This window comes from Biomphalaria glabrata, chromosome 1, assembly GCF_947242115.1.
Source record: "Biomphalaria glabrata chromosome 1, xgBioGlab47.1, whole genome shotgun sequence".
NCBI classification, from domain to species: Eukaryota; Metazoa; Mollusca; class Gastropoda; family Planorbidae; genus Biomphalaria; species Biomphalaria glabrata.
In genome coordinates this window covers 42186202-42205263 of record NC_074711.1, presented here as the reverse complement: position 1 = coordinate 42205263, position 19062 = coordinate 42186202, and the positions used below count along the sequence as shown (strand labels likewise).

Genomic DNA, 19062 nt, shown 5'->3' with positions numbered 1-19062 from the left:
AAACAAATCAGAAAACAGGAATGGGCAGACTACTCTAAATTTCATTTCAGAACAGTGCTACAAGACTTTTCTTTTAAACTAAGTTACAAGCATAGACATAAATAAATATAGACTGGCCGAAGGAAGTAACTTCTTGTAACTTGAAAACATGTATATCTATTGTATTCGGATTTCCGAATTATGAAAAAATACATGATCTTCATTCTTAGAGATTAAACAAAACTACACTGTCTCCTTATTTACAATATATATATAGGTGTGTGGCTGAAATAGATACGAATACCCAACTTCTATACTGCTCATAAATGCTGTATAATAAAGAACACATAATTGCAAGTCACAAAATTTCGTTTCATAAAACTCTTTTATCGGCCAGTCTATATTTATTTATGTCTATGGTTACAAGTAGGGAAGACAAATTAACAAGAAAAACATAGAAAATACTTTACAAAATACACAACTTATATAAAGTATAATTGTATGAATTGGTTTGGATCAGTCATGCACACTTTCATGGTCTCAAGGAACGTATGACAAACTACAAAATATCACAGGATAACTTTGATAGCTTGATCATTTGAACAAAGTCGATTATTATATTCATGCAATGAAGGTAAAGCAAACACTCAACAAAAGGAAAAAAAGCAGTGATAGGGATTTATAAAATAAAATAAATGACACCCACAAACCAACAGGATGCCAAGTTTTCCTCAACTCAGCCGGCATCCATCAAGCCTCCCTGTCTTGATGTACATCTCTCGCGTGGAACAGTGCGCTAGTGCGCTCCATACATCTCTCGCGTGGAACAGTGCGCTCCATACATCTCTCGCGTGGAACAGTGCGCTCCATACATCTCTCGCGTGGAACAGTGCGCTAGTGCGCTCCATACATCTCTCGCGTGGAACAGTGCGCTAGTGCGCTCCATACATCTCTCGCGTGGAACAGTGCGCTAGTGCGCTCCATACATCTCTCGCGTGGAACAGTGCGCTAGTGCGCTCCATACATCTCTCGCGTGGAACAGTGCGCTAGTGCGCTCCATACATCTCTCGCGTGGAACAGTGCGCTAGTGCGCTCCATACATCTCTCGCGTGGAACAGTGCGCTAGTGCGCTCCATACATATCTCGCGTGGAACAGTGCGCTAGTGCGCTCCATACATATCTCGCGTGGAACAGTGCGCTAGTGCGCTCCATACATATCTCGCGTGGAACAGTGAGCTAGTGCGCTCCATACATATCTCGCGTGGAACAGTGCGCTAGTGCGCTCCATACATATCTCGCGTGGAACAGTGAGCTAGTGCGCTCCATACATATCTCGCGTGGAACAGTGCGCTAGTGCGCTCCATACATATCTCGCGTGGAACAGTGCGCTAGTGCGCTCCATACATCTCTCGCGTGGAACAGTGAGCTAGTGCGCTCCATACATCTCTCGCGTGGAACAGTGAGCTAGTGCGCTCCATACATATCTCGCGTGGAACAGTGAGCTAGTGCGCTCCATACATATCTCGCGTGGAACAGTGCGCTAGTGCGCTCCATACATATCTCGCGTGGAACAGTGAGCTAGTGCGCTCCATACATCTCTCGCGTGGAACAGTGAGCTAGTGCGCTCCATACATATCTCGCGTGGAACAGTGAGCTAGTGCGCTCCATACATATCTCGCGTGGAACAGTGCGCTAGTGCGCTCCATACATATCTCGCGTGGAACAGTGAGCTAGTGCGCTCCATACATATCTCGCGTGGAACAGTGCGCTAGTGCGCTCCATACATCTCTCGCGTGGAACAGTGAGCTAGTGCGCTCCATACATATCTCGCGTGGAACAGTGCGCTAGTGCGCTCCATACATCTCTCGCGTGGAACAGTGCGCTAGTGCGCTCCATACATATCTGCGCGGGAACAGTGCGCTAGTGCGCTCCATACATATCTGCGCGGGAACAGTGCGCTAGTGCGCTCCATACATATCTGCGCGGAAACAGAGTTACAACACTGTTTATATGATATACGATTTTTCCATTGCTATCCCTATGGACCTCATTTACCAATCGTAAACAAATAACATTTAGTCACGTGATAATATTGATAAACCAACGATAAAAACTGTCACTGTTAGCAATTGTTTATTAAAATTAGATCGTAATTTGTATAGAAGAGATGGAGAAACTCTCTCTCTTTTTCTCCCTCTCTCTTTCTGTCGCTCTCTCTCTCTCTCTCTCTTTCTGTCTCTTTCTCTCCCTCTCTCTCTCTCTTTTTCTCTCTCTCTCTTTCTCTCTCTCTCTCTGTCTCTCTGTGAAATAATGTAATAATGTTTTCGTCACGTATCCATTAAAAACGTTTTTTTTTTTGCTTGACAGCGAACAAAATAGCAGAACATTATTTTATGAGCTGAGAAAGAAATGCATCTTTCTGTTCCGGGTGTATTCTGAATGAAAGAAACTCAGAAAGAAATCTAAGAGTTTGTTCTAAGCACGTAATACACTGTGCAACACAAGGCACGCACGTCAAATGTCTGCTTAAGACTTTTTCGGCTAATCCAATTGTCTGAATATCTACCACATTTCCGACGTCTCTCGTACACCTATTTAGAGGTGAATGGGAGGAAAGTGAGTCGCTGTGAGTCACCTTTTTAGTAATACAGAATAGTTATTAATACTAAATACTAGTTCTGGTTCCTTGTATCAATCCCCTGGTAAGTCCAATAGACATGGTCTCAAATAGTAGCATAGAAATAAGCATTAACGAATGAATGGACGCAGTATTTGATGATGACAGACTCGACAAACACAAAGTGGTTTTGTTGCTCAAAAATCGCTGTGAAGAATAACAAGCGAACATCTATCTGAGAAATCTCTGAAGTTCATTGCGGTCTATCATCAAACAAACTTGATATTGTTGTTTTAATGTCAAGCGTGTCTTCCATGCTCAAATAGTGTGCTCGTTGAGTTCTGGTCCAATCGCTTTTGTCAACATGTGGAGGTGCGACTATCCGAGGCACCAATGCTGCCTTCAGGCTTCTTGAATTGAAAATTCCCATTCTACATCGGGACTTGAACTTGAGCTTCCGCTGTTAGTATCCACACAATGATCCGAGAGATATCATGTCAGGGAGATGTCTACCTGATTGTTATGATTCTGATCGGGCAGATGTTATGTCAAACTGATTGTTATGATTTTTAGCGGCCCCCGAAAGGGGAAAAGACGCTATTAGTTTTGTGCGAAATGTCTGTCCGTCTGTCCGTCCGTCCCGTTTAGATCTCGTAAACTAGAAAAGATATTGAAAATCCGACATCACAATATTTTAGACCATTCAAAGTTCTGATGCAACGGCAACTTTTTTTTTCTGAAAGCGAAAAATCTCATTTTTAAAATCAGTTATGCAAGCAGTTTTTTTAAAGAAAAAAAGCTAATTAATATGCATTATAAATTAGACCTAAATTGAAACGAATACTAATCTTGTAAACTTCATTTTCGTGTACAATTTTTTAAATGCATAAATGCTTAGAACTTTATATTTTTCAGCATTGGATAAGAGATTGAGCCTTTTCAAAACAATTACATCAATTAGAAGACTTCAGTTAGGCCAGGAGAGGCGCGGTAGCTGAACGGTAACGCTTGACTTCCGAACCGGGTGTCCCGGGTTCGAATCCTGGTGAAGACTGGGATTTTCAACTTTGGAATCTTTGGGCGCCTCTGAGTCCACCCAGCTCTAATGGGTACCTGACATTGGTTGGGGAAAAGTAAAGGCGGTTGATAGTTGTGCTGGCTACATGACACCCTCGTTAACCGTAGGCCAAAAAAACAGATGAAATTTACATCATCTGCCCTATAGACCACAAGGTCTGAAAGGGAACTAGTTAGGCCAGGTTCACATCTAACTTTGCATTCACTTGCACCTATCCTTTGATCTGCTAGACCGTTGGGGCACTACACACGATCTGTCAACCTTCTTTCTCATTTGTCTTTGATATAATTTCATTTGGATGTTCTTTCTGAAAATATTGAAGCCTGTCTGGGTTGACCACTTCGGGGGCCGATTTTGAGTTCGTGTTTCGACACAAACTGTCTTTGTAACCTTGTTAATTTTATGTTATGAGTTGTACAAAGTTATTTTTTATCTCGTTCCTTTTTAAAGAAAGTATTGTGAAAAAAATACTTTTACTTAAAACTATTATGTTAGTACTAACTACTTTCAAGCTTTATTCCGACATGTGTACAACAATAATATCAAGTTGTGATATTTCAAAAGGATATACAAGAATGAATAATTGAGCATGTTGGGATTATAAGGAGAGTAGCCAGTAGCGTCGCTACGGGGGTGCGTAGGGTGCGACTCGCATCGGGTGACACCTACAAACTTACTTACTCCATTGAAATGCAAGCAAAATTTTTTTTTTTTAAATCCTTTATAAGGAAAAACAAGATAACCTAAGGGGAAGAATCGCAAAATCACTTCTAGTGTTTAGCTCCATTTGTTTTTCTATGTACAAAATTAATTATTTACCACTAATTTAATTAGCTAAGTGATTAATTTTTAGCGGCCCCCGAAAGGGGAAAAGACGCTATTAGTTTTGTGCGAAATGTCTGTCCGTCCCGTTTAGATCTCGTAAACTAGAAGAGATATTGAAAATCCGACTTCACAATATTTTAGACCATTCAAAGTTCTGATGCAACGGCTACTTTTTTTTTCCTGAAAGCGAAAATTCTAATTTTTAAAATCAATTATGCAAGCTGTTTTTTTTATAAGAAAAAGCTAATTAGTATGCATTATATGTTAGACCTAATATAAGACAAATAGTAATCTTATAAACATCATTTTCGTGAACACTTTTTCTATATAGCGGATTTTTATTTATTTATTTTTTTTTGTGAGGAATTGAATATGAGATTGAGCCTTTTCAAAACAATTAACTTATTTAGTTCGAACCGAAGGTCCCGGGTTCGAATCCTGGTGAAGACTGGGATTATCCGAATTATTTAAAACATTTTACTTCGGGGGCCGATTTTGAGTTTGTGTTTCCACACAAACTGTCTTTTGTAACCTTGTTTACTATTGATTTATTGTCGTCGACTTTGAATAATTATGCAACATTTCGACTTGATCTAAGAACGGGAAGTTGGTGAAAACGTGTACACATTGAAATAAGGGGAATAACTTCAGATATACATCTCTCAATAGTATTGGATTTATTGCCCTCTTTCATACAAAACAAAATAATTAATTTCCCATGACTAAATAACTACATGGTTATTTTTTTAGATTGATTTATGTTTTGTTAGGTACAATAAATAATTGTTTAAAATTTCAGCTTGATCCGAACATCGGCGTGGGAGAAATGACGAGTTCAAAAAATTAGTCCATCCATCCATCCATATAAGCTTTGTACCAGACAGACAGAGTGAGTTGATATAAGCTTTGTACCAGACAGACAAAGTGAGTTGATATAAGCTTTGTACCAGACAGGCAGAGTGAGTTGATATAAGCTTTGTACCAGACAGACAGAGTGAGTTGATATAAGCTTTGTACCAGATAGACATAGTGAGCTGATATAAGCTTTGTACCCGACAGACAGAGTGAGTTGATATAAGCTTTGTACCAGATAGACATAGTGAGCTGATATAAGCTTTGTACCAGACAGACAGAGTGAGTTGATATAAGCTTTGTACCAGACAGACAAAGTGAGCTGATATAAGCTTTGTACCAGACAGACAGAGTGAGCTGATATAAGCTTTGTACCAGACAGACATAGTGAGTTGATATAAGCTTTGTACCAGACAGACAAAGTGAGTTGATATAAGCTTTGTACCAGACAGACAGAGTGAGCTGATATAAGCTTTGTACCAGACAGACAAAGTGAGCTGATATAAGCTTTGTACCAGACAGACATAGTGAGCTGATATAAGCTTTGTACCAGACAGACAAAGTGAGTTGATATAAGCTTTGTACCAGACAGACAGAGTGAGTTGATATAAGCTTTGTACCAGACAGACAGAGTGAGTTGATATAAGCTTTGTACCAGATAGACATAGTGAGCTGATATAAGCTTTGTACCCGACAGACAGAGTGAGTTGATATAAGCTTTGTACCAGATAGACATAGTGAGCTGATATAAGCTTTGTACCAGACAGACAGAGTGAGTTGATATAAGCTTTGTACCAGACAGACAAAGTGAGCTGATATAAGCTTTGTACCAGACAGACAGAATGAGCTGATATAAGCTTTGTACCAGACAGACATAGTGAGCTGATATAAGCTTTGTACCAGACAGACATAGTGAGCTGATATAAGCTTTGTACCAGACAGACATAGTGAGTTGATATAAGCTTTGTACCAGACAGACAAAGTGAGTTGATATAAGCTTTGTACCAGACAGACAGAGTGAGCTGATATAAGCTTTGTACCAGACAGACAAAGTGAGCTGATATAAGCTTTGTACCAGACAGACATAGTGAGCTGATATAAGCTTTGTACCAGACAGACATAGTGAGCTGATATAAGCTTTGTACCAGACAGACAAAGTGAGTTGATATAAGCTTTTTACCAGACAGACAGAGTGAGTTGATATAAGCTTTGTACCAGACAGACAGAGTGAGCTGATATAAGCTTTGTACCAGACAGACAGAGTGAGTTGATATAAGCTTTGTACCAGACAGACAAAGTGAGCTGATATAAGCTTTATACCAGACAGACAGAGTGAGTTGATATAAGCTTTGTACCAGACAGACATAGTGAGCTGATATAAGCTTTGCACCAGACAGACAGAGTGTGTTGATATAAGCTTTGTACCAGACAGACAGAGTGAGTTGATATATGCTTTGTACCAGACAGACAGAGTGAGTTGATATATGCTTTGTACCAGACAGACAGAGTGAGTTGATATATGCTTTGTACCAGACAGACAAAGTGAGTTGATATAAGCTTTGTACCAGACAGACAGAGTGAGTTGATATAAGCTTTGTACCAGACAGACAGAGTGAGTTGATATAAGCTTTGTACCAGACAGACAGAGTGAGTTGGAATTGTTGCATCTACCATAGCCAATCTTCTCAAAATAATTTGAATAGTCCTGCACACACACACACACACACTATTTACATATATCATAACAGAATTAAGATATAAGAAAATAAATAGGATGGGATACTATTACGTCATGGCTTTTTGAGCAGCTCGTGTGTACTCACGCTATAATCAAGTTATCATCTAGGGCTACAGTTTGGAAGTTTGGACGCGCGGTTAGATTGCAAGCCTTTATCTGATGGAGCTACAAAGCAACGCATGATATGTTGTGGAAACCTCGTGTCCCCGGGTTATCGCCAGGAACGATAACTCAGGTATATTCCTGTTATGCGAGTTTGTAAACTTCACACCTTCTCGAAGGTTCTCAGCACGTGCTGTCTCACGTGATTTCTGATTTCGTTTGAATTTTTAGAAAACGAAGATCGGAAAAAAAGAAAAGAAACAAAAACAAGGAACGTTTTCTTAGGGGAGTAGCGTGCATTTGATTTTCGTCCAAAGCATGAACTGAACTTGACCCTCAACCACCAAGTATTTTGTTTTACCCACTGTCACGGTTGAATAATTAAAGAGTCACAGAACGAGGTGCACTTTGTTGGTAGAGGGGGGGGGATGTTGAACGATTGTGTCAGTAGAGTTGGCCACTTTCAGTCGTAGAACGACTTTGTCAGTAGAGTTGGCCACTTTCAGTCGTAGAACGACTTTGTCAGTAGAGTTGGCCACTTTCAGTCGTAGAACGACTTTGTCAGTAGAGTTGGCCACTTTCAGTCGTAGAACGACTTTGTCAGTAGAGTTGGCCTCCTTCAGTCGTAGAACGACTTTGTCTGTAGAGTTGGCCACTTTCAGTCGTAGAACGACTTTGTCAGTAGAGTTGGCCACTTTCAGTCGTAGAACGACTTTGTCAGTAGAGTTGGCCTCCTTCAGTCGTAGAACGACTTTGTCTGTAGAGTTGGCCACTTTCAGTCGTAGAACGACTTTGTCAGTAGAGTTGGCCACTTTCAGTCGTAGAACGACTTTGTCAGTAGAGTTGGCCACTTTCAGTCGTAGAACGACTTTGTCTGTAGAGTTGGCCACTTTCAGTCGTAGAACGACTTTGTCTGTAGAGTTGGCCTCCTTCAGTCGTAGAACGACTTTGTCAGTAGAGTTGGCCACTTTCAGTCGTAGAACGACTTTGGTTCATCTCGAACTAAGCGAGATGAAAGCCTGGGCATTGTTTATGGTAAGAACGATGTCGCCCACACAGCAGTTCTCCCCTCTCCACGCAGCTGATGTGACCAAACGAACGTAATATCCGATACAGTTTGGGAGACAGTGTAGTACAGTGTGCCACAATCTGCCTAAGGGTCACCAGCCCCTGATTTTTCCTTGGGGTTGTCTCCCGAAGCCTTTCCCGTGTTTGGGTATAGCCGCAAGGCAGCGGAGATTTGGATTCAGAGTTTTCCTTATCTTATCTTATATATTCCTTCTCCTAGATATAAGATGTTTTATTTTAAAAAATGTAAAGTTTAGCAAAGAATCAGCATATAACCTCCATTCAAATTGTACAGACCTCACCCCACCACTTTCTAACGATACTCTTGTTGAAATTCTGACTTGGATAGGATTTTGAAGTAACAAAATAAAATATCTACGTAGAATCTTACAAAGATAAAAACAAAAAGGGCGTGCAGTCATACGGCATGGGCTGTAAAGTATTGAGCAAAGGATAAGAAAAACTGTTTTAATTAGCCCCACCATATGTTGCTCCATGGAAGTACGCCTTGAGAAGTCGTCTCCGACTGCATGATCTCGATTCTGTTTACCTTCTGTCATCAATGTGAAGCAAGTCCAACCTGAAACACGAAACGCTTCTACCTGAACGACATACACAAACAGTGAGTAGCGTTACGACATACACAAACAGTGAGTAGCGTTACTGGTGCATCCTTTTTTTATGTGGCCTCACCCGTTTCTGGTAAAACACAAAAGTCTGTTTTGAGGTAGCGCGTCTGTCCCGTTCTTTCCCGCCTCTAGCCTTTATCGCCCCCCCCCCCACTTTTTTATATATTAGTGCAGTACAAGCATCTGTCAATAACCATCGACACACGGAGCATGAATACACCAATACAAATATTTGAATAACACGTCACGTGTTCTTAACAAGTATGCTGGCTGCTGGGATATAAGGAGATATTTGGAAGAAAAAATGGGGGGAGGGCGGTACTAAAAAATCTAGAAAGTGCTAGAAGAGGTAGGGCAGAAACAGAGTCGGCGCCAAGTTTATATTTACATTTTGAGATTGGCCAACTTAAAAATGTTACGATAAACTGGAGTGTTGCCTTGGCGAGCAGACGATTTTTTGGAATGGTTGAAATAAATGAACATACAAAACAAAGCAAATGAAACAAAAATGTTGTGGGCTTGACTTTTTTTTTGTTTCGCGCACGGTGCCAAATAACTAATGAAACTTTTTCAGCAGCCGAGTGACTAGTCAGGCATGCGCAGCGAAAATAAACGCTCAGACATGCGCAGTCAAATAAACTGATCAGGCATGCGCAGTCGAATAACAATTTAGACATGCGCAGTCTTTCTGTCTAATCAGACGTGGCAGTCAAATAAATATCCCGCCATGTTCTGTCTGTCAAGTATGTTAACAGAAATGGCAGAGTCGGAAACTGACAGTATGATAGATGCGTTAAGTGAGAAAAAGAATTATTGCCAAGGACATCATCAACAATAGACCCTTGTAATTATAGTGCATGAAGAAATGCGATCTGAAAAACAACAAAATTATTGTTTACACAATCTTATAGGCGGCCCCTTTAGGCCCGCTGTCTTTTAAGCAATTCAGTTCAAAAGGAATTTTTGTTTTTTAGAACGACGAGCAAGAGGGTGAAATGAAATAACAGATGAGTATCTACATGGATTTAGAATATAGCCTACAAACAGATGAGTATCTACATGGATTTAGAATATAGACTACAATAACAGATGAGTATCTACATGGATTTAGAATATAGCCTACAAACAGATGAGTATCTACATGGATTTAGAATATAGACTACAATAACAGATGAGTATCTACATGGATTTAGAATATAGCCTACTATCAGATGAGTATCTACATGGATTTAGAATATAGCCTACTATCAGATGAGTATCTACATGGATTTAGAATATAGACTACAATCAGATGAGTATCTACATGGATTTAGAATATAGACTACTATCAGATGAGTATCTACATGGATTTAGAATATAGACTACTATCAGATGAGTATCTACATGGATTTAGAATATAGACTACTATCAGATGAGTATCTACATGGATTTAGAATATAGACTACTATCAGATGAGTATCTACATGGATTTAGAATATAGACTACAATCAGATGAGAATCTACATGGATTTAGAATATAGACTACAATCAGATGAGAATCTACATGGATTTAGAATATAGACTACAATCAGATGAGTATCTACATGGATTTAGAATATAGACTACAATAACAGATGAGTATCTACATGGATTTAGAATATAGACTACAATAACAGATGAGTATCTACATGGATTTAGAATATAGACTACAATAACAGATGAGTATCTACATGGATTTAGAATATAGACTACAATAACAGATGAGTATCTACATGGATTTAGAATATAGACTACAATAACAGATGAGTATCTACATGGATTTAGAATATAGACTACAATAACAGATGAGTATCTACATGGATTTAGAATATAGACTACAATAACAGATGAGTATCTACATGGATTTAGAATATAGACTACAATAACAGATGAGTATCTACATGGATTTAGAATATAGACTACAATAACAGATGAGTATCTACATGGATTTAGAATATAGACTACAATAACAGATGAGTATCTACATGGATTTAGAATATAGCCTACAATCAGATGAGTATCTACATGGATTTAGAATATAGCCTACAAACAGATGAGTATCTACATAGATTTAGAATATAGACTACAATAACAGATGAGTATCTACATGGATTTAGAATATAGACTACTAACAGATGAGTATCTACATGGATTTAGAATATAGCCTACAATCAGATGAGAATCTACCTAGATTTAGAATATAGCCTACAATCAGATGAGAATCTACCTAGATTTAGAATATAGCCTACAATCAGATGAGAATCTACCTAGATTTAGAATATAGCCTACAATCAGATGAGAATCTACCTAGATTTAGAATATAGCCTACAATCAGATGAGAATCTACCTAGATTTAGAATATAGCCTACAATCAGATGAGAATCTACCTAGATTTAGAATATAGACTACAATCAGATGAGAATCTACCTAGATTTAGAATATAGCCTACAATCAGATGAGAATCTACCTAGATTTAGAATATAGCCTACAATCAGATGAGAATCTACCTAGATTTAGAATATAGCCTACAATCAGATGACAATCTACCTAGATTTAGAATATAGACTACAATCAGATGACAATCTACCTAGATTTAGAATATAGACTACAATCAGATGACAATCTACCTAGATTTAGAATATAGCCTACAATCAGATGACAATCTACCTAAATTTAAAATATAGACTACTATCAGATGAGAATCTACCTAAATTTAGAATATAGACTACAATCAGATGAGAATCTACCTAAATTTAGAATATAGACTACAATCAGATGAGTATCTACATGGATTTAGAATATAGCCTACAATCAGATGACAATCTACCTAAATTTAGAATATAGACTACTATCAGATGAGAATCTACCTAAATTTAGAATATAGACTACTATCAGATGAGAATCTACCTAAATTTAGAATATAGCCTACAATCAGATGAAAATCTACCTAAATTTAGAATATAGACTACTATCAGATGAGAATCTACCTAGATTTAGAATATAGCCTACAATCAGATGACAATCTACCTAAATTTAGAATATAGACTACAATCAGATGAGAATCTACCTAGATTTAGAATACAGCCTTCAATCAGATGAGAATCTACCTAGATTTAGAATATAGCCTTCAATCAGATGATAATCTACCTAAATTTAGAATATAGACTACAATCAGATGAGAATCTACCTAGATTTAGAATATAGCCTACAATCAGATGACAATCTACCTAAATTTAGAATATAGACTACTATCAGATGAGAATCTACCTAGATTTAGAATATAGCCTACAATCAGATGACAATCTACCTAAATTTAGAATATAGACTACTATCAGATGAGAATCTACCTAGATTTAAAATATAGCCTACAATCAGATGAGAATCTACCTAGATTTAGAATATAGACTACAATCAGATGAGAATCTACCTAGATTTAGATCACGTGATTTATTTCTTACACAAGACATACAATAAGTCTAAGTGCATACTTCCTTCTAATCAACCAATGTCTTTAGAAAACAACTTTCTGTTCTTTGCGCTGTGAAAAGTGTTGCTGCGTCTCTTCCAATATTGTGCTTACCTAAGGAGCAAAATGAACAGTTTTCTTTAATGGCTGGTCTGCTGCTGACCTACTGGGCGAAATGAACTGGAATAGGGACCAGTCCTGCTGCTCTTTGGTCCTAAACTGAAAAGCGGTTTCCAAAATGTGTTTGCGAGTGTGTGTGATTGTGTGTATCAAAGAGAGAGAGAGAGAGAGAGAGAGAGAGAAGGAAACTTAATCGAATGTTTATGGGGAGGGGGAGGATCCCAGCAGCAGACCAATACCAGGAAAATACCCAAGTGCCCCACGTCGCCCCCTTCCCCCCTGAAACTAGATCTTTTAATGTACTCACTTCAAACCCCTATGTAGCCAACAAGAGTGCTCACTCCATAACCTATCTGGTCTGTACAGAAAGCATGAGCAAAGAGTACATGTTTATAGAGTGACCAGCCGAAAGCCAGACTTCTTGGAAGTAATAGAAAAAGTTAGTCTTTAGACACTTTAGCCTCCATGGGGGCAGGTCAAGAAGTGTTCATCACGTCATCAGGTCTTGTAAAACGTGGCGATATATGATCATAGATAATTAGATATACTTTCTGTACACTAGATCGTTCATTAATGTTAAGACCTGACAAAAGTGCTGCCTTCGTTATTCAATATGATTTAAGTACAATGTTCACTATTTTTACAAAGCTTATAACAACTCACTCTGTCTGGTAAAACTTTGTACACGTGATTTCTCCGACATCCAATCTCGGATCAAGCTGAAATTTTGAACAATTATTTCTTGTAGCTGACAACACAAGAACCAATAGAAAACAAGGTTACAAACACAAACTCAAAATCGGCCCCTGAAGTGGTCCGCTCAGGCAGGTAAAAAGGCAGGTTTCAATATTTTTAGAAAGAATATTATAAATTATGAAATACAAATTATTAACAACTACAACCCTCTCTCCGTCGATACAAAAAAGAAGAGACGTGCTGTTCTATTGTTAGTTCGACTAACGACTTGATACCACAGGATACGGAGATTTATTAATGTTATTATTACTACATTGTTTATATTCATATATATTCAGTGAACTTATAGTTATGAAGATATAGTTAAATCATAGGTGTCACTTACTTAAACCGCATCTTGAATGAAGAGATTAGAATCAGGATTAATACAGAAATTGGACCACTCGATGACCTGCTAACCACTGTCAAAAATAAAAAAACGCATACTCAAATCTATCACATCACAAGGTCCTCAGGGCTCGCAAAGACTTTCCTTCATGGAACAGTTCCCGGGAGAAGATGAAGTCAGAGAAAGCGATGGGAAGACAACATCAGTGAATGAAATTCAATCCAAGGCAAAAGACAGAGAGGAATAGGGAAAAATGGTTGAAAGATCTTGTGTGGAGCCCCAACTGTCCAACAGACTAAGGGATAGGTGAAGGTGAAGTTAAATGTTAAACAAACCTGCTCTTCCTATTTGGATCTTCGTACTTTGGGTGTAAAATATGAAACACTACTTATGAATTATTGCTTTACATTATCTTCCACTAATATGCATACTAAATTGATTTTTTCTCTTAAACAAAAAGTAATTTTTTTTTTAAATGTAGTTACTTAGTATGACAGAAATTACTATTTCTTTTAAATAAAATAATTTTTTTTTGGACAAAAATCGAAAACCGTCAGCATAAATGTGTTACAGACATATCCCTTACTATATAGTCTGTTTTTTTTTTACTATTAATACTATATACATATAAAAATGGTGCATCTTTATGAAAAAACCCTGCTTGCATAGTGGATTTAAAAAATTAAATATTTCGCTTTTTTAAAAAAAAAAGTAGCCGTTGCATCAAAGTTTTGAAAGATCTAAAATATCGTAATGTCGTATTTTCAATATCTAGTTTACGAGATCTAAACGGACGGACGGACAGATAGACGAACCATTCAAATCTAATAGCGGATATTCCCTTTTCGGGGCATCATTTTGTTTTCAAAACTGCTTTTTAAAATGAATACGTTGAACTTCACACAGATCACGCTCTTTCTTAAAGATAATCTAAAAATAGGCTGAACTATAAATACTTAATATATGTTATTAACAGAAGTAATAAATTTGTATACAAATTGTGTGATTCCTTTACTAAAATTCGTCCGCCCCAAAGGGAGGCGGGTCGGTCGATAAAGGGGGGGGGGATCCGTCAGTGTGTCAAGGATATTAATTCTTTACCTTTATGTCAAGGTTATCAATTCTTTATTTTTAAGTCAAAGTTATCAATTCTTTATCTTTAAGTCAAGGTTATCGATTCTTTATCTTTAAGTCAAGGTTATCAATTCTTTATCTTTAAGTCAAGGTTATTAAATCTTTGTCTTTATGTCAAGGTTATCAATTCTTTATCTTTAAGTCAAGGTTATCAATTCTTTATCTTTAAGTCAAGGCTATCTATTCTTTATCTTTAAGTCAAGGTTATCAATTCTTTATCGTTAAGTCAAGGTTATCAATTCTTTATCTTTAAGTCAAGGTTATCAATTCTTTATCTTTAAGTCAAGGTTATCAATTCTTTACCTTTATATCAAGGGTATTAATTCATTACCTTAATGTCAAGGGTATTAATTCATTACCTTAATGTCAAGGGTATTAATTCTTTACCTTTATGTCAAGGATACTGTGTTTATATCCTTCATGGAAACAGTCATTTGTTCTTCTGTCTACTATACAGTTGTTGACATCAAACCTATTCATTCAATAAACTATTCTACAGCTTAGTCCTTACAGAAAGAGAAACCTTACACATAGCGGCAGTAGAAGACAACAATCTTGAAGTCGTTCATTTGATTTGAAAACTTTATAGCCTAGGACACGGACATAGCGGTAAATGAAAACCCATAAGTTTGATCCAAGACTTGTCAGAGATCATTCGATTAGGGTATGGTCTAGTAACCTAGTTGCTCAATCTAAGAATAAATGCCTTAGTAATTCAGTCTAGTCAGTTCCTCCAGCGATTCAGTCGAAATGCTCTAGAAAGTCAGTCTACTTTATCTTGTAATTATTCGGGATTCGAACACACCTTTAGACATATCTTCAGACACAACTTTAGACATATCTTCAGACACACCTTTAGACATATCTTTAGACACACCTTTAGACATATCTTCAGACACACCTTTAGACATATCTTCAGACACACCTTTAGACATATCTTCAGACACACCTTTAGACATATCTTCAGACACACCTTTAGACATCTTCAGACACACCTTTAGACATATCTTTAGACACACCTTTAGACATATCTTTAGACACACCTTTAGACATATCTTTAGACACACCTTTAGACATATCTTTAGACACACCTTTAGACATATCTTTAGACACACCTTTAGACATATCTTTAGACACACCTTTAGACATATCTTTAGACACACCTTTAGACATATCTTTAGACACACCTTTAGACATATCTTTAGACACACCTTTAGACATATCTTTAGACACACCTTTAGACATATCTTCAGACACACCTTTAGACATATCTTTAGACACACCTTTAGACATATCTTTAGACACACCTTTAGACATATCTTTAGACACACCTATAGACATATCTTCAGACACACCTTTAGACATATCTTCAGACACACCTTTAGACATATCTTCAGACACACCTTTAGACATATCTTTAGACACACCTTTAGACATATCTTCAGACACACCTTTAGACATATCTTCAGACACACCTTTAGACATATCTTTAGACACACCTTTAGACATATCTTTAGACACACCATTAGACATATCTTCAGACACACCTTTAGACATATCTTTAGACACACCTTTAGACATATCTTCAGACACACCTTTAGACATATCTTCAGACACACCTTTAGACATATCTTCAGACACACCTTTAGACATATCTTTAGACACACCATTAGACATATCTTCAGACACACCTTTAGACATATCTTCAGACACACCTTTAGACATATCTTCAGACACACCTTTAGACATATCTTTAGACACACCTTTAGACATATCTTTAGACACACCATTAGACATATCTTCAGACACACCTTTAGACATATCTTTAGACACACCTTTACACCTACCGAACAATCACACACACAACTTTACACAAACCTTCACATATACACATTTATAAACTCACACATTCAGTAAAACTTTAAAAAATAACAACAAAACATTCACACACGAATTTTCTTACACCCATGTTCACATCTATCCTAGACATATACACAAATTCTCTCATTCACAAACTACTTCACACACATACACACACCTCCACACACAAGCATATTTAATGAAGCTCATTTCCTAGAATTTTTTTTTCTTTAATGATTTCAGACAATGAGGAGAATGTTAATGAAAGCTCGAAGTTTGACAAAGTGGCAGCATCTAATATCCAGTTCAATTGCCAACTTGACATTTTTTTAGAAGTTGTCATTTGTTTGGCTCTTATTTCTTTATTAAACATAATTAATAGAAAAATAAAACTGTAAAATCTGTTTCAAGCATGGGCGTAGCCAGGGAAGGGGGGTTTGATGTCCCCCCCCCTCCCGAAATGAAGGAAAATATTGTGATTATTGCTTTAACTTTTTTTGATTGGAGGGGAGCTTTTGATGTTAAACCAGCACTTGCCTCAGCGTTGCCGGGTCGGGGTGGGGTTTGAGGTTAAAAACGTACTCTTCAAAAACAAAAGCAAAATAAAGTCACCAAATTCCGCGAGCGTAGCCAATGTGTGTATGTGTGTGTGGGGTGGGGGTTTGGATTAAGTTTAAAAGCTTAGAGTTTATACCCCCTCCAGTAAGTTTTGAGGTTAGAAACATCATCTTCAATAATAAACTTAAGCAAGCTACAGCCGCTAAATTCCATGAGCGTAGCCAACGGGAGAGTTAAAAACCACCCTCCAGAGTGATTTAAGTTTTAAACTCCATGAAGGGTGTTTTGAGGTTAAAACCGCCCTGTCAATAACTACAGCAAAATAGAGGCATCAAAATCCATGAGTGTGTGTCAGGGGCGGGGTAATGAGTCTAACCCCCACCGCCAATAAAAACCTATAGATGTTAAAAAACTCCTTCCAATGAGGAATCATTTAAGTCATTGGTAAAGATGCATGACTAGATGCATGACGCGTAGGACGTAATCATCTTCTTTTTTGAAGTAACGTCTGTATTATATAAGATAAGAAGATAAGAAAACAAAGCTACAACCACTTCATTCCACGAGCGTAGACAAGCTACATTCAATAAAGGCCATAAGCATAGCCAAAGGGGGTTTTGAAGTTCCAATAAGAATAACAGCAAAGCTACAATCACTAAATTCCACGGGCGTAACCAAAAAGGGGTTTTGTGGTTAACCCTGCTCTTATAAAAAAACTAAAGCAAAGCTATAGTTACCATTTGAGCCTAGCAATGACATTCCGAGCCCTTTAATAAAGTAAATCTACGAGAATTTAAGCCACAGAAAAAAAGAAAATAAAGAAAACTAATGTCATTATAGATTCAATTCTTCCTCTGATAAAACATTTCACACATTGATTTACTTTTATACCAGTTGCTGGGCTCCATTATAAAGTGCAATGAATAACAAATTTGGTATTTGACCTACAGTTTTTTTAATAGAAGAGTAGCAGGATATTGCATTGTAGATACCTCAGAATAGGCAATTTTTTTAGCTTCAAATACAGGAAATATTGCTTGGCGGACCCAGCGCTTTGTCTTTACTGTTCCACTAACTCCAGAAAGAACCTATTGTTATAACCCTATAGGCGACGCGAAAGGGTTAACAGTAGGTTCAGCTGACACACGTGAACTCAGGCGATGGACAAGGGACAGTACTACGATTGCACGCAAATATGACCAATGTTATGGTCATGTGATTGAAAGCCTGCGTGAACCAGAGACACAGTGTGTATGAAAGCGGCAGTTCAAGACAGGACAAGGAGGAGACCGGGACTGTTAGTCTGCCATGAAGTCGGTGGAGTCCTGAAGTGAATGTACGAGTCCAGAAAGAGATAGTAGAGTTTATTAGTTTAGTACGGTGATGTACAATTTAACATTTGTAGTAGTTTATTGTGTTGCCAATTGTGTCATATTGGCTGTTTATTTGACCCTTATTAAAGTACCAGATTATTTGGAGCTCTTGTTGTCAGGTTTTTGATGTGTTAGATGTGCTGTGTTGTGTTTAGCAGTGTTAACAGAAGGCCTGATTAGGAGAGAGAATCGAAACACTATTCTAGGGTACAAACGATGTCTGAAAAAACGAAAGACTGGATGAAATGATGATTGATTACATATATACATATGTGTGTGTGTGTGTGTGGAGGGGGTGTGGGGTGTGTGTGGGGGGGGGGTGGAAAGGAAGAAAATCCTACCCCGAAAAACAAAATCCTGTCAGCACCCATGGTTCTCAAAAATGTGATTAATATACATATGCAAGAGGGATATTACAGATTTTCAGTAATAAGAAAAATTTAATAGTTAGTTTCACGAGTCACATACCTTGACAGCAAACAATGAACATTTAAACTAATTCAATATTTAATTAAATGTGTTTTCACGCAGCAAGAAATGTCCACAAGAAAGGGTAATAAA

General features: G+C 37.6%; 2 protein-coding genes across 4 annotated transcripts in view; both read right to left on the bottom strand.

Annotated features, from left to right (window-relative positions):
* LOC106057771 (neuronal acetylcholine receptor subunit alpha-10-like) overlaps positions 1–19062 on the bottom strand; it is a 199171-nt gene that overhangs the window by 148164 nt on the left and 31945 nt on the right. The window lies entirely within an intron of this gene.
* On the bottom strand, positions 7581–15669 carry LOC129924584 (uncharacterized). The gene is made up of 2 exons (XM_056020357.1): positions 15516–15669; positions 7581–8158 (listed from the first exon to the last, which is right to left on the bottom strand). Exons 1-2 carry the CDS (start codon positions 15667–15669, stop codon positions 7581–7583), a joined length of 732 nt encoding a protein of 243 aa, XP_055876332.1.